The 16337-nt window shown below is 40.9% G+C and overlaps 1 protein-coding gene across 1 annotated transcript in view; it reads left to right on the forward strand.

Annotated features, from left to right (window-relative positions):
* The first annotated feature begins 3264 nt into the window (after positions 1-3264).
* TMEM132C (transmembrane protein 132C) overlaps positions 3265-16337 on the forward strand; it is an 88647-nt gene continuing 75574 nt past the window's right edge. The window contains exons 1-2 of the mRNA XM_042865761.1: positions 3265-3322; positions 10318-10464. Of these exons, the coding sequence (XP_042721695.1) occupies positions 10442-10464 (23 nt within the window). The 5' untranslated portion in view covers positions 3265-3322; positions 10318-10441. The remainder of the gene's footprint in view (positions 3323-10317; positions 10465-16337) is intronic.

The following is a 16337-nucleotide window of genomic DNA, read 5'->3' on the forward strand; positions in this document are numbered from 1 at the left end:
AAAAAAGGAATAAACACAAAGTGTTATAAATATATTGTTCCATTTCATCTTGTGGGTATTTTATTTTTCTTTTTTTTTTTTAATGTATCGTGACCTTAATATCTGCCTCTAGGAGCTGTTGTCCCTGGATTTCACCAACAGCTGGTTTTCTTTTGATACATCCCAGAATCTTCCCATTGATTCCTACAGTGTGTCAGAGGAGATCAGCAGTTTGTTGACCTCTTAGTCTTCAGTGTTTATTATGGCTTTAGAAGTCCACGGTTGTCCTCGAATGCAGGTTCAGCCTAAAACAAAAATAGGTCTTTAAAATGGCTGATGGCAGCCCAAGGGAACTGTTGCCCTTGGGCACGTCAGACAACGTTTGTTGAGATGATATTGATGACCTAAATGGGCCTGGTGAATCAAAGGTGTAGAACCTCTGCTCCTGTAGCTGTGCAGCAATGAACAAAAGGCTCTTGGTTGCTAGCACGCAGACCTCTTGCTCACTCCTAAGGCAATCCTATCTCCACGAAAAGCCTTCTCAGCCTTTAGAAAAGGGCAAACAGTGCCTTGTTTAAAAAAGTGTCAAGTCACGCTTTTATTTTGACTGTAGTATTTGTATCTTTTAACTCTTGCTGGCGTGTTTCTATAGGAGAAATCCTTTCTTTGATAATCTGCAATTAGTATTAAAAGATGACTTTGTGTACAGCCCTCTGTGATCACATAGCACAGAGATGGCTGAGGTGTTCTGCAGCAGTAATTGCTGTTGCAGTTTTGTACTTGAGCCTGAAATAAAACAAACTGAACACGTACAAAAGGGAAGTGGAAAAAGGCTTCCAAATGAATCTGGCAGCTTCAATGAATGGGCCTTAAGTCCATGCTTACTGAAAATAACTGTACTGCTGGAGAATAGAATAAAATAACACCTCTACTATTATATGACACAATTGCAAACTGAATCCAAACAAATGAGCTGAGTCTCTAGGGTTGGATTTGAGGTTACCTGTCAGTGCAGCTAAAGAGAAGCAGGGATGAGCAGGGTGTAAGTTCACTGCAACAGGGTGGTGACTGGGCTGGCTGGAGAAACCTATAAATGACAGAGCAAGGTGAACATAGTGAGAGAAGTGGAAAAGGAGTGTTACAAGGGGAGCTTCAGAGGAATACAAAGCCAAGAAAAAGGAAATAGGAGACATGAGGAGGAAAAGATAGAATGGATAGAAACAAGAAACCTTTTTATATGAAATACTGTGTGTACATATGTACAAGCATATACACCTCATGCAAGGTAAAACACATCAGGTTTTTAAGCATCTCTTTATGGTCAGAAAAATATCAGCCTCTCCACTCAGTCACTCTGAAAAAAAGAGGAATATGGGCTTATACTACCCAAGAATCTGCAGGAAGAGAGGAGTAGTTTTCTACCTTACTTGAACTCCCTAAGCCACAACTCATTTGTAATTTACTAGCATTGTTTTCTCACTCCAGAGCCATGAGTCTCCATTGCGTGCCCTTCCTGCTGGCAGTGCCCACTGGCTCTGGCTCCTGCTGGTGGCCCTGTGCAAATCCATGTATGCTGTGGGAATCTGAGCCAAGGCAGCAGCATTTGTGCTTGCTTCTGTAACGATTTGCTGATCTCAAGGGCTTTAGACCTATGCTTAAATGCACAAACTACCTACAACTGCCTCAGGAAGCTAGATTCTGTGCTATTACTGGGTAAACTTAAAGCATGAAAGAACCTAATTTGGAGGCTGTAGATCACTGGCAGCTTTTACTAAAGACTCAATTCAGACATAAAAGCTAGCAGTTCTGTCTGCATATCCCCTTAGACCATGTTTGTAGCATTACTATCTCACACTTAGCATACAGATTAGAAACAAGGTGTGCAAGAATAGCAGCAGCATTAATGTGCCTTACAGTGACTCTTTGTGAGTGTGAGGACTGTGATGAGCAAAGCAAATGGAATACAAGGGATAAGAAGGAAACCTGTTGCCATAACTTTCATTTTAATCTCCACTTATCTTTCTTAGCAATCTTTCCCCTTTGTTGATTCGTCTGTGCCAAAAGGCGGTTTCTGGCTGGTTGGTGCTGGTCAGTACTTCAAAGAGATGGGGAGGAGGCAGGACTAAATGGATGGAAGCACAAGTTATGATAGCACCTGCAGAGTCAGCAAAATCCTGCTGTGTAGGACATCAGGGGAGTTATCTTCTCCAGGACAGTGTTAAAATGTTCCATCCTTGAGTCAATTTAAGCTAGACTGATTTGAGTACAAAAGAGTGCTGCATCCTGGGGGTGAACCACCTGCTAACTAGACCCCCTTTTTTTTTTAAGCACTTGAAAACACACATAGTATAGTAGATAACATTCAAAAGAAATTTTGGCTGAGTAACTCCTCTCTTGGTGTTTTAAGGATGCCTGCCCCTTTCTCTTTCTGGCAGTTGATCTCAGAAATATTACATTTCTCTAGGAGAAAAGGAAACACAGCCCTCATGCTTCATGGCTGATGGCAAGATTGCATCCATAACAGCTGCTGAAGGGGGACTGCAGATGGGATTAGAAACACGAAGGGACTGCAGAGGAAGATTACTTCAAAAACTCACTTGGGGTCTGAGTAATAATCCTAATAACTACTGCAAACATAAGTATTTTCCTCAGCACTGCTATTGCTCTCCCAGATGGGAGAATGTCACAGATATGCTGCTTAGAGATCTTTTTGTAATAAGGGAAACTGCATGGAGTAGCAAATAAAATCTCAGTGCATTTATTTATCCAAAAAGTGGTTCTAGTTTCTGAACTGGATCTGTGAAGGCAGTGAGTTTGCATTAAGCACATGCAGCTGAATTTACAGTTTGGATTCACCATGGTAGCTTTTTGTTTACTTAACACCCATCTCTGTCTCTCTCTGCAAGCATGTTTTGGTGTGAGATCTGCTTAGTCCAGCTCACTGTTCAACAGAGCCGGGAAGCGTAGTTTCCAATGTTTGCTTATATAAGGAGTAATAACTCATTATAAATGAGTGTTCAGCTTTAATGAACTTTTCAGGAGTCTTACTTGGATGTGGTTATGCGTAACTTCCTTCAGTTCCTCATGGGGGCCATGAAATGGATCTTTGGCTTGTATCCGTAAAAGAGCATTTCCACTCATTCACTCCTTAAAGTATTGTGGAGGGTGAATGAGTCACAAGAAAACTGCCAACTCAGACTGTCCCCTCTTCGGTTAAGGTTAAGTGTCTGAAAAGCTCCCCACACCAAGTACAGCAGTTATTGTAACTCTGCTGCAAGACTTAGGTTGTCTCAGGAAGAGCTCCAACTGCGTTCCTCGTCAGCCTGGTTTTGCTGCTAATTCTGTGAGTAACAGATGAAGTGTGATGTAAATGAGGATCAAAGAGCAGTCTTGTGTCTTTATTTTTGTAGAGATTTGTACCTTCTCTTCTGCTGAATAATAGTTATATGGTAAACTCTTGGGAAAGGAAGATCTTTCTGATCCATCCTTGAACAGCGCTTAATGTCGCAACAGAATTTCCATCCTTCCTAACGAAAAAGGATTTTTATATTTTGGGATGCCAACGTCAAGCACTGCAAAAATATAAGAATTATAAGTTATCCAAGGCAGGGGCAGCTTCTTGTAGCCAAGAAGTCCCCTATGCTTACAGACCCTGTGAGCTGCCATGAGTTTAAATGCTCAGCTGGTGGATTTGAGAACAAATTAGAGATTCCTAAATTGAGATGTGGCTGTTTGTATGAAGCAGGATGAGCTCAGGTGTGCAAGTTAAACATAGTAGCAGCCCCGTTGTAGCTTCTGTGAGCATTAGAAGCCTACAGTGTTTATCTTTGCTGAAAGGCTATGTTAACAGGCTGTAAATTCAGGTTGGGCTTCCTCTCAGCTTGGAAGACAAATCCGGATTGTCTGCATTGTGTAGTTGTGTCATTCTCTCATGCTTTTATTTACATGTATTTTCCTGTCTTTCCTTAGTTTGTCTATCAACATTCAGATCTGAAGAAAGCAGTGTAGCCTCAAGATGTATTAGAACATTAAATGAGTAGCTCTTACACTTCACTAGTAGCATCCAAGCTTCACAGATAATGTTTCCCTCTCCTTTTCTTTTTAAATAAACAATGGATACTTCAAGAGGACTAGGGATGATAATGAAGAGTTAACCACGGAAATTGACCAGAACCAAAAACTCTGTTATTTGAATATCCCAAAGCACATTTAATTTGTTTTTTGGAGGAAAAAAAAAACCCAAAAAAACAACGTACAGCTGACAGCATCCACATCGTGCCTTGCAGCTGAGCTCTTCAAAGCTTCCTAAGGGATTTGAAGCACCTATTTTCATTGAAATAAAAGATAGCTGATTTTCCTAGTGTCTCAGGGAATTTCAGTTATGTAAGAAACACTATAAAAGAACAGCCTCTGAGCAATTTCAAATCCCAAGATTCCTCACAGGCGGTGGAAAGAATTTATATAATTTTGATGGACAGTGAAGTACCAAAATATGCAGTTTGGGGGGGAGCTGAATTTAGTGCAATTCAGCTGACAGAGGAAGTTTCAGAAATACTAAATCTGCCTCAGCTGCTCTCAGAATTAAAGCTATATTCAAGAAGCTTAGACATTCTGGTTTAGAGGTTCTCAAGGATTTCATTACTGCATTTTCGTGTGAAACATTTCAATTTTTTTGTTTTGATATGGCTTTTTTTTTTTTCCCAAAGCTTTCTCAAATAGGCCGACATTCTTAAAAGTGAAAAGAAAATGTGAAGGGACCTGAATTGAGGACTAAATACCTCAATTTATCCTTTTTTTCATAGACTGTTTTGTGAGGGCTTTATCTGGATACTTGAGAAAGAAAATGCCTGAAGAAAAATAAATGCTCCTAGGAGCAAGGTCTTCCATTATACTAATAATTATCCCATATTGTAAATCTAACAGTCAGAGCAACCTAAATTGTTGAATGGATGGCCCTTCACACTAGCCTACCTACTGGGAAACAAGTTTGAAATACCGCTATTAGCAGCAGTGTATTCCCTACTACATTTAGTACTTAAATTCCCCAGTTGAGATCACCTGTGTATTTGGCTTGTAAATGAAAACTTCTAAAGAAAAGAGGTGGCCACATGAAGCACAGGTGGAAATCCTCTTGCTAGGGTAGGATGGAGGCAATTAGGGCCCCTGAGGCTGGTGCAGAGTCGTGCAGGAAGCCTGGAGCTGACATCTGATCCCCCTTATTCCCTAAGCAGGGCTGCAGCCACTTAATCACACTTACTGTGCCCATGTACTTTGCAAATTAAAGGAGCATATTTGGAAGGTCGACACAGCTAACTAGGTCATAGTCTTCTGTTCTGCTTGTGGCTTCTCAGCTAGGGCCAGCAACAAGGCTTTTAATGAACGTTATTTTGCAAGACACATGTCTGTCTAGTTCATTCAGAGCTGTGATGAGATGTAGCAAATCATTTCACATAGAAAGATGAAAGGGAAAAGACATACTTAATAAAACAAATCTTGCTTAATTGCTGTGGTTAGTCTCCTGCCTGGTTTTATGGGTTCCTGCAGCTGGCTTTAATCTCCTGATTTATGCTGGGAACAAAGAAGGAAAGGAGTGAAGTTAAATCATGGCAGGAAGAAGCTGAAATTTTTCTTGGCAAAACCCAAGAAGGTTAGGGAGTTGCTGTAGAACAAGCCCAGAAACCAGCCAGCAGGGGAGGCTCCTAGCATTTCAGGAAATGGGGTAAAAACCATTTCTTACAATGTAACCTCCAGTCTCAAGGGCTTCCCCCTGCCTGGGCAGCTAATGGCAGAACTGCAAGAAGCATTAAAACTCCACAGCAGTCTGACCAAAAGGGGTCAGTATTTGTTAAGTTGAAGCACCAATTTGAAAAATATAAATAGATGGGGATTTACATGAGGAAATGCAGAGGATTTAGCACCAGCATTCTTCCTCCCCCTTGTCCAGCATGGTGTGGTGCGGCGTGCCCATGCTTAGCTCTCACAACCCCAGGACTGCCTCACAGATGCCCTTATCCCCCTGCCCCCAGTTAGACCCAAACCTGCATCTGTCTTCAATATTTACATTGTGAATGTTTCCTAAAGAAAAGTCTTCCAGCACAGCAGCTCGGACAACAGATGTGAGCTGAAGACGCTGTCTGTGCAATGTAGTGGTCACTGATCTAAAACTAGGCTGCGCTCAGATCAAAGCACAGCATGCTGAGAATAGCATGGCATTTATGAGGAGATGCAGAGCTAAGTATAACCCCGTGAAAAGAAACAGTCTAACAGGACCAGAAGGTTTAGTGCCTGGAAAACGATTCCAGATACTATGGATCTTACTGATCTTAGGAATTTAGTGTTGATTTAGCTTTTTATTCTCTAGGGCAGCTTTGTCTGCTCAAGCTGCTGCGTAAACTTTCTCTTAGAGTGCAGTTTGCCAACTGCTAACCCAGTGTTGGAGCCAGCTGCTGCTGCTGCTGAGGCACAAGCCTGCTCCCTCTTTGCCTGAATAAGGTGCTAGCATTAATCTCCAGAAGATTAGCTTCCTGCTTGGATCGCTGAGAGATCAGATAAGCAGCAATGGCTGTGCCAGGGAAGTGCAGAAACATGAAGAAAGACTCTGCTTTGCTGGTAGATCTCTTATCTGTATCACAGCACACCCAGACAACACATCTTCACTCAGGTCTGTGCTTTGAGGGTGACTTCCTTTGCAGTAACAGAGGTGATCATAGAAGCATAGAGTAACTAGGGTTGGAAGGGACCAATCTGTCCTGTCTATAGCACTAGCTGCAAGTGGTAGAACCCTTCTGTGGCCACAAGCACATATGCAAGATTAAAATTTAAATTTAAATAGGGAACTGTTACTTGAGCTTTTGCAATTGTAAGTCACATCTTCAGCTCTGGCTGTTGTTGATTCAATTGCTTTTCTGTTACTTTCTTTATCAGTTCTATGCTATTATGTCCAGTGACTGCTGAGATATCTTGTAGTTTGAGGACAGTGAAATGGAACGGTAAGATTTTCATCTGCAGCTGATCAGCATGCAGAATTAGAAACATCACTTCCAGGTTTGACACTTTAGGAAGGTAAGGTGCTAAGTGAAAGTTTTTGTATACAGCTTCTAATTGGAAACTAATTATATGGTTGGAAATTGCAAATTTAGACAAATGTGTTCTGAGATTGTATAAGTCAACATCTTTGTTTGGTCTTGATGAAAATCATGTAATGCTATCTAGGTGAGCTGCTGGAGACTTTTCTTGTTCTGCAGGCAGTGGAATGTTATCATTTTTCCTTTGGGAGAATTAAAGAGAGAAAATTAAGTTACCCAGTCATTTTGAGACAAAGTTGAGGAAGGGATTTCCTGTGCTGTGAATTAACAACCTTAGAAGTTGAACCAAGAAAGTCTTACCACTCTGGCTACCATGTGTTCGTAAAGCTTCAAAATCCCATTCAGATGGAATTCTCAGCAGTGTGGGACTGAAGCTGACCTCTGGTGTTCTGTTCCATTCTTAATGATGGTCTTTCTTTTATCTTTCCATTGTAAGGTCTGCTTTCGACCGGAGATCAAAAACTGTGCTTAACTTTTCATCAAATCCAAATAAATTAGCTGCTGCCCTTGAAGTTTTGTGCATGTGTAGGTGGCTTGCTTAGCAGGATCTGGGTTTGGATCCAGAGGAACGATAAGGGGACTTTGGTTACTGGTCAGCAAGCTTTGGACCTTGTGTTCATCAGTACTACTGTGGAGAGTACAGAAGAACTTAGTGACACCCACAGAAAATAGAGTACTTATCAAGAGTAAAATTGGAGTGGGAGATTCTAACTCTACTTGGATGGAAGTTCCAGTGACAGCTTCTGGCTGTGCTGGTATATGGGTTGTAGAGCTGTGCAAATGCCTCTCAGGAGATATAAGCAAACACAGCAAAGGGGAGATTTTCCAGTCAGAGTTGGGAGCCCTGCACTAAGGGAACCTGGAGTACTTCAGCTGTTTGTCATCTCCATTTATTGTCTCTGTGCCTGATTCACTTAAGTAAACAGAGCTGGAGTATATATATTGCATAGATTAGGTGGGTAAATACAGGAGACAGTCGAACAATTTGGCCTTCAGGTCGTCGGTCTCAGGGTTTATTGAGGTATAACTATAACTTACAAATTTTTATATACAAAGTTGGCACTACTGATTTTAAAAAATTCATATTTAATCACAAGCATACAACAAGGTCAATAGATTTTTGTTAAGGAATTAAATAGACTTTTCCTTGCTGGCACTCAAACCCTAAGTAAATAAAAAATTAAGTGAAAACATTTGTAGCATATGGGTACAGATTGCATTTAAAAATGCATGGGGCTCAGTACCGTCTGACTTAATTCTGATTCATCCATTGACCTTGTTATATAAAACTTAATGTCCTTTTTAGAGGGAGAGTTGCAAATTGCGCTTCTGCATATTTATTTAGGAAGTTCAATCTTCTGGGTGTTCATACCCTAATTCCAGTGCTAAGTGCAATCACAACATTGATTTTTCTCACTAAACATAACCTACTTTACTCTGGTATGGAATTTTTTTTTTTTTTTTTTTAATGGGCTTTATATAATGGCATATGTGAAAAACCACTCAACTTAATGCCCCATATTGTAGTTAATTAACAAAATGGCATTGTAGCTGTGGTCTTTTGTCCTCTGGCAGTGTATTTTACTGCTAACCTTGACCATCCTAATTAATAAAAGGCCAGGTATTGACTATGTCAAGCTACATGATGGAAAGAGCAATTTACAGCTGCTGAGGAAGTTGTAATTCTGTTGAAAATTCAAACATGAAGAACTTCATTTTGACTGACATTATACCATTCCAAAGCCCATCTTGTGCAGCTGAACAAAGTCTTTAAAAGATCAGTTTTCACTCCTCCTCATTTCCTAGGCAACCGTAGTATCCTAAAATACGTCCACATGTCTTCTTAAACACATACTTTCCAAAGCATTTGGATGAATTTGCACAGATGTCAGGACTGGTGGCAATGTTTTCTTATGCACGACATGTTTATTTGTATATTGTTCATTTATTTGAACTGCATGCTGAAAAGCTTAATGGGGCTTAATGCTTTAATGAACCTTCAGTAACAGAATTGATTATCTGCTCACTTTTTCTAGCTTTATTTCTGAGTAATTCAATAGACGGCACTAGAGATGCGTCAGGTTTGTCAAGTTTGCACTAGTTTTGCTACAACAAGACTGTGATTTGCGACGGTCCATCCTGTTCCATGTTGCAAATGAGAGAATTAAGCACTCTGCTTTTCTACTGAGGAAAAACAAAGTTTTCTTTTTCAGTGCCTTAAATTATGTTTTGTCTCAGTGTTAACAAAAAAAAACAAACCCAAAAAAGCTGCAGGACGACAAGTACGCTGTCTCAAATTATTCATGACTGTGTTTTAAAAGTGTTTAGTGTCTGAAGAAATGCATTCACGTTGTCTTACGTCAGTCCTCTGGTCTGGTGGAATTTTGTCCTTCTGTCTCTTAAAGGAAGGTCTGCCTTTATTGCTTATTGTTGATGCTTTGTAATAGAGCTGAAGGTCAGCAGTTAAGTGTTCTGCGCCCAAATAGCATCTTTACTGGGACTTCATACAAATGTTACTTAATTAAGCGAATGTTCTTTAATTAACCCTCCATACAGTTATTGCAGATGCCACTGGCATCACTGCATTAATACAGTTAATTTTTCAGAGGACATAACAACTAACAGTGGCTGAAATTTGTATCCTAGAAGAATACCACTAAATTAAAGTCTTGTCTTAACCAATATTCTCTCCAGGCTGGAGATTTCAAAAGAAACAGAAATTTCTTTGGAAATCTGTCATAGTGATGGATTTGCCAGGCAGAAGAGCAACAATCCATCCATGGGTATCTACAAGAATGCCATACAAAATATAAATGGATTGTTCAAAAAATCTCTAGAGAAATATTCATCTGTGCAACAATGAACTACAAACTTGTCCTGATACAGGTGAACAGAGCCTTACCAAGTCTGTTATGTTGGGGCAAATTTATCTTTGAAAGAAATTGTTACTGGAATGGAGAAATGAACTTCAAGGGCAGGTTTTCCTGCAAGTTAAGTTTTTGTCATATCTCCAGCCTACTGTTGGCAGAACATCAAAAGGCACACAGTTAGTTGGTTCTGTCCAAAAAACACAATAGGTTGCCTTAGATCCGCATTCATGAAATCACTTTCTTAATTTACTGATGGATTAGAAACATGTTTGATTTTTAGCTTACTGTTGATATCTTGAGACTTCTATGCCTCTGCTACATTAGGAAAATCATAGTCCTGGAGGTCCGTCTTAAAAGCTTTCTACAATTTCTGTTTCAAACAGGGCAAAGGTGAAGAAAGGTGTAAATATTCTCAACGCAAAGACAAGTGACCCACAGCAATGGGATGTGAAACAAGAGGTGGGGAATGGTGGAAAGCATTCAACCACAACAGTCATTTGTCAGAGGATGGCACCAAGTTCAAGGAACAGGTATGAAACCCCATATTCTTGGCACTTGAAGCTCATTTATATCCATAATAGCATTCACTCGTTGGAAGACATGGTGATCATAACTACTATTCATAGCTACTAAAACTATAGCCTGGAAATCTGGAGACATTTACGTTAACTGCGGTACCATCTGCTGATCTGTAACAGGACATCTCAATTTCCTGGTAATAAAATTAATCAGTTTAAATTAGGAAAAGAAAAGAAAAATAGGTTAGGTCTTGGGCTTGGGAGATGGGATCATTTTGACATGGATATAAATTCCTTAATTTAAGAGGTTTTTACTGAGCATAATGTTTGGCTTGTTTCTCTGTACGTACCACAGCCCCTGTGGATGGCTCATCAAGCAAACAATTCTTGCTGCTGTAACTTTCAGGCATTGGTACAAAATAACCTAAAGATTTAGAATATAGTGTCTTGTTTGCGATACAGCAAAAATCCCCTTTTGCAAAGCAGTACTTCTTCCAGAACTAGCAGGCCATGCACTGGTAACTCAGTACTGGTACTCTGCATTTTGTATGGTAACTGTCAGACAGAGCCATGCACTCCAGTGAGAGCAGGTATGAACTGGACTGCCAGTGTTTGCTTTGTGATGGGTTTGTGCTGAGACATGGTCTGGCTGTTCCATGGACATAAAAGTGGTGCTTTTACAGTCAGTCTGACTTTTCCATGACACCGAGCGTAGTCACTTACTGCTGGTTTCAATGGAAATCATTTAGCTCTTGCTGGGTATCATTTTAATGAACTCTTAGAAAACTGATGTACATCAGTCCATGCCCAGCATTTTTTAGTACACATCTGAACGATGTTTCAATTGCTCTGCACTTATTACTGGCCTCAAACTTGGGTTAGTTGAAGAGTGGCATAAAATCTTCATTGGATGTTAGGTTAGTCTTGCTTTCCCATGCAGTGGGTTTCTACTACCTTCAGGTACAGAAAACTGAGCAGGTTTGAACGTTTATATTCTGTGCCCAGTCCGAGTGCATGGGAAGCATTAGATTTCCATACAGTGTGGAAGTTTCCATTGTCATGAGCAGCTCACTGATGCAATGTGCTTCACTCTTGGTAACACTGCAGCTAGTGAGATTTCCAGTGGAGAATTTGGAGGGGAAGGAAAATGAAAAGTAAAAATAAATCACTGGATTCTGCCAGAAATAAGAAAAAAAAATGTTTTGAAAGGGAAAAGGTGGCTTTAGAACAGCATATAATTATGTGTGTGTTTACAACTGCAGAGCTATAATAGTTGGGTTATCGAATTCCAAATTAAATCTTCTTAATATAATTTGCATGAAATCTAATTAACCTATAAAAATATTTTTAGTGCTCATTATGCAAATAAAAGTCAATGCTTTAATGAACGCCTCTCTATATTTGTATATGTAAATAGTCCCTGTCTTCTGAAAGCCTGACAAGCCTAGTTTTGAATGAAATGTCAATGCATGAGGAAGAGCTGGATGGAGAAACCTAGGTGCAGTACTGGGATCCCACTGGTAGAGCATAGGATGCTGTGAGCATTGCAGTTACAATGTCACTTGGAACCCACTGTGCAGAGCACAAACATTCTAGTTAGTTGATCAAATTTGTTCGGGACTTGCAACCCCCATCTGGGCTCTTTCTGTGCTGCCACCGACTTTTTCAGGGTGGTTTAGCAAGGCAGTTCATTTGGGCTATGTGCAATTCTGTAGCAAGGTCAGCATAGATGTGAGGTACCATGTTAGAGCTCCAGCATCAACACAGGATAATCCTTTCCTGCAACAAATTCATAGGTATTGGTTAATTTTAGCAGGAAGAGGTATTTTCCATAGCCTTTGCCAAAGAGTTTCTGAAAAGTAGTAAACATTTACACTTCTTGAATGCCTCATGAACATTCACACAATTTGTCATGAGGATAACAGCATGTTCTTCTCTTTGGCATGACCAGCTCTTTCTATCATAGCTCAGAGAACTGAGTTAGCAGAAAAGAAGAACAAGGGGTCTTCTGTAGTTGCAACCAGCAGGTGTAATTTGGCTCTCTCTTCATATTTTTGCATATGCCATGCTGGCTGAGAAGTCAGAATATTTCTTAAATACGTAGTAAATTCTTAGTGCCTTGGTGTGCTGCCTCCTACAAACTTGTGGAAACTAGATAAATCTGTATCCCAGGATTCATTCTGATCATAATGAGGAGTGTGATGTAGTTAAGCACATACTCTGGAACTTCTGGCATTTCTCTGCATGCTTGTTTTAGTGGGGATTCTCCTAGGCACACTATGGTGAGCCACTGCACTCTTTCCCCTTCATATCCATGAAAACAAACACCCAGACTCAATAAAGCTACTTATTTTTCTTGCTGTGTTGCTTTCCTTTCCTTGCCTCTTTCCAGTCGTGTTAGTGTATGGATATAAGTATGATGTAAGCATTGCAGTTAAGTATGATGTAAGCAAGCAGTTTGTATCCAGGTGCAGCACCACTCAGCTTCTAACAGCCATGATGTAATGGAAGTAATAAAAAACAAAGGGACATCTTTCAGGTAAATCATATCAATGATGGCTTATGGCTAAATATTGAGGATATGTGGGCCATGATTTTTTAGTTTTTTAACAAATATTTGTTCTCTTTAAATTTGTGCCACTAAGCCACAAGCCGTAGCTTAACTTTGATTTATTCAGAAAGACAAGCACTACAGCAAGTAACTGAAAACAGCCTGAAATCAGCAGTGTTTGTTTGCCTCGTAATGCCATTTGTGCTGAGATTCTAGTAACTGTTGATGAAGAAAGCAACAGTGTGTTGATTAGTGAAAACAAGACACAGACTACTGCTTGGTCATTTGTTTTCCCTTTTTTCTTGTGTCTGGAGGACAGCTGGTGGGTTTAAAATGTGTCCTCAGGACAGATAAAGAGAGACTTCTGTTTGCTATTACTACCAGTTGCGTGTCTTAGCCTTGCGTCCCTTTGGCTCCAGTCTAAGGCAAATATGGTTGGTTTATGATGTACCACATCTATGCTGAGAGCAGCTTCAGTAAAAGGTCTCACAGTTGCTGTGTTCTGGGTTGCTATCACAGCTTATAAAAGCTGTTCTGAGAGAGACCAAAGGTTGTTTTTACCCAGCAGCTGGTGTGATGTCAGGTGTGAGGATGATAACAGTAGATTAAGGGTAAGATCATGAAGGGTTAGGGGAATTTCTTAAGCTGGCTTCTCTGCTAAAGCCAGGATATCCTATACCTGCACTGAGAGGCAGCAACAGGGTCTGATCTAGGCCTGCCTCCTCTTCCTACTCCTTCAAACCTAGAGGTGGGCTGGTACGAGCTGCTTCAGTCTGCTCTTGGGCTGATGTCTCTGCCTGTGGATGTTGTACTCTGTTACTTTGCACAAGAGCGGAGTCACCCAGTGCTCCTGATTTCTGCTAGCGCAGCAGTGCCTGTCTCCTTAACTGGGCAGAGAAACAGAGTGTGGGAGAATGGAGAGACATTTAGAAAAACTGACATAATGGAAAACTGCTGTGATGTAGCACTTTATCCTCTTGGCCTTGAACCTTTTGAGAGGCCCGTGGGCTTACAGCTCTCCAGCCATCTGTCTGATAAAGAGGCAGACTCAGGAAGAGTGCTTCCAGATGTTATGTTTATATGTTTCAGACTGTGTCACAATCACTTACTTCCCTTGCCACAAGCACACACACTTTTATTTTATTATTTTTTTTGAACGCTGGCTTAGTATCGCATGGGAAAAGCTAATGATGTTACCAGCTCATGTTTCATATCGTCAGGGCATGGAGGAAAGCAACAAAGCCTTTACAGTTGTGTGCAGGCCCTTCCTCTGTCTGGAAGCACCATGTGGGGATTTCAGCAACGTGATGGAAAACATAAAAGTAAAGCATATGTGTACAACACACCTGAAACCTGGAAAACTGCTAGCCATGCAGTGTGTGTGGCTGGCCATACCTGAAGACAAACAGCTGTGTGGATGCACAGAAGACTGTCCAGATGTTACAAATGAGCTTGAAGTTATTAATTATTTGGAATCCGGGTCACCTTCCCTTGGCACAGTTTGGGGTCAGTGTGGTTTGCAAAGCTCAGCAGACAGGCAGCAGTGTCTGTTGATCACAAAGCCCTACTGTAAAGTCTGAGCAGAAGACACCAGTTTTCACAAGAACTCAAAGATTTGGTGTTCATGAATCAGGATTTTTCATTGCAGTTTTTTTTTGTCCTTCTGACTGTTAACTGAGGCAGGATCAGAGTTCCCATGGCTCATGGTGCTGCTAGTATAGTAGTAGATGCTTGGGAAGCTGGTTTGTACAGACCTGAGAAATGCTTTATAAGGAAGACATCAGCAGTGGATATCTTTTTATTATTGAAGCCCGGGAGAGAATTAATTTCCTTTCATTTATATGAAAGTCACATGTCAAGAAGCGTTATGGCCTTCTGAGTATTGCATTTTAAGCATTTTGCGTATTTTGATGCAGTCTCTTAGGCTGCTGGCAGGTTACCAGTGCAACCCCCAGAGCTTCCAATGCCAGTCACAATGTGATGTGCATCTGTCTGCTTAAAATGGCACACAGGAATTTACACATGCAGCTTTCAATAACGATTTCAGGAACAATAAAACTAAGCCTCTACCTATTGCTTTAAAGGTTCTTTCCTTCCACGCTTTCTCATCTGATTTACCCAATGATTTATCTTTGCGTGCTGTCTTTGCATTTTAAGATTTCTCTTTATGTTAGGATGCCTGCTTCAGGTCAAATTAGGGCACAGATGTCTCCAGCGCACACTGTAGGTGCCAAAGATTCGCTGGACATCTGCACATATGGCAGAGGATCAGCCAGCTGTGCCTCGTAATAGTGTCTTTTCTAGGGCGCAGAAGAGCAGGGTTAGAAGGTTGCTTCCCAAAGGAGCCCTTCATACGGCTCCTCTTTTGCTGCTTTGAAAGTCAGGAGTGTTTATCAAAGCACTGAGCTGGGGACGGAGGAAGGATAAAGAATGCCTTTCGGATCTCTTTCAAGAGTGAGCTGTCTGCAGGAAGGAGGCAGACAGTCCATTTCCGTTGCCTCACTCTGTCTGTCTGCTGCAGTGCCTGCATGAGCTGTCTTCAGGGGGAATATTTGTATCTTGTGCCTCGCTGTTTGAGCAGGTACTTGTGGGAAGCAGGGCAACCTGTTGAGCCATATGAATCCTGAGTGGTTTTGACTTAATTGGCTGCCCTCAGCTGCGTTAGGGGAGAGTAAATTTGCTGGGAGCCCACGGGAGCAAGCACTCTGAGTGAAGCTGATGCACCCTTTTGATTCAATGTGTTCAGCAGTACGAGTTCAGAAAGATTGCATTTGAGTTAACGTTGAAACTGTCATGATGACAGCATGTCTGTTCAGTGTTCATCTAGCACCTCCATGCGAGGCCCAGCTCCATACCTGGTGTGTCTTGGCCCTGCCGTAGTCAAAATAAATAACACTGCTATCAGTCAATAGTTTTGATAGAAATCTGTGCTTAACCTGTATCAGCATAGATTCCTGCTTTAGGACAGAAAAAGGCCAAGCCAGAAAGCCAACAGGATCTGCACGAGTGCTGTGGAAGATACTAAACAGAAAGTATTTTCTTTCTTATCAGAGGTCATGATCCTCTCTCATCTGCTTGAAAAAGGCACTATAATTTGATATGTTTGAAAGCCTGTAGTTACATACCACTTAAATATATTTACATTTTAGGAATTAGTTAATAAAGAGGAGACAATGAGATGCATGAAATTAGATCCATTCATGATCTCTACAGATGTTGCAGCCTAATTCCAATAATTTTATTTTTTATTCTTACATTTTTTTGGTCTGTTTTCGAGTTGCTGAGTCTGTTGGGAAGCAGAAGGACCGGAACACAAAGAGAAAGGTCATTCTTC

This window comes from Lagopus leucura, unplaced genomic scaffold (assembly GCF_019238085.1).
Source record: "Lagopus leucura isolate 7727_CA_CO unplaced genomic scaffold, USGS_WTPT01 Super-Scaffold_806, whole genome shotgun sequence".
NCBI classification, from domain to species: domain Eukaryota; kingdom Metazoa; phylum Chordata; class Aves; order Galliformes; family Phasianidae; genus Lagopus; species Lagopus leucura.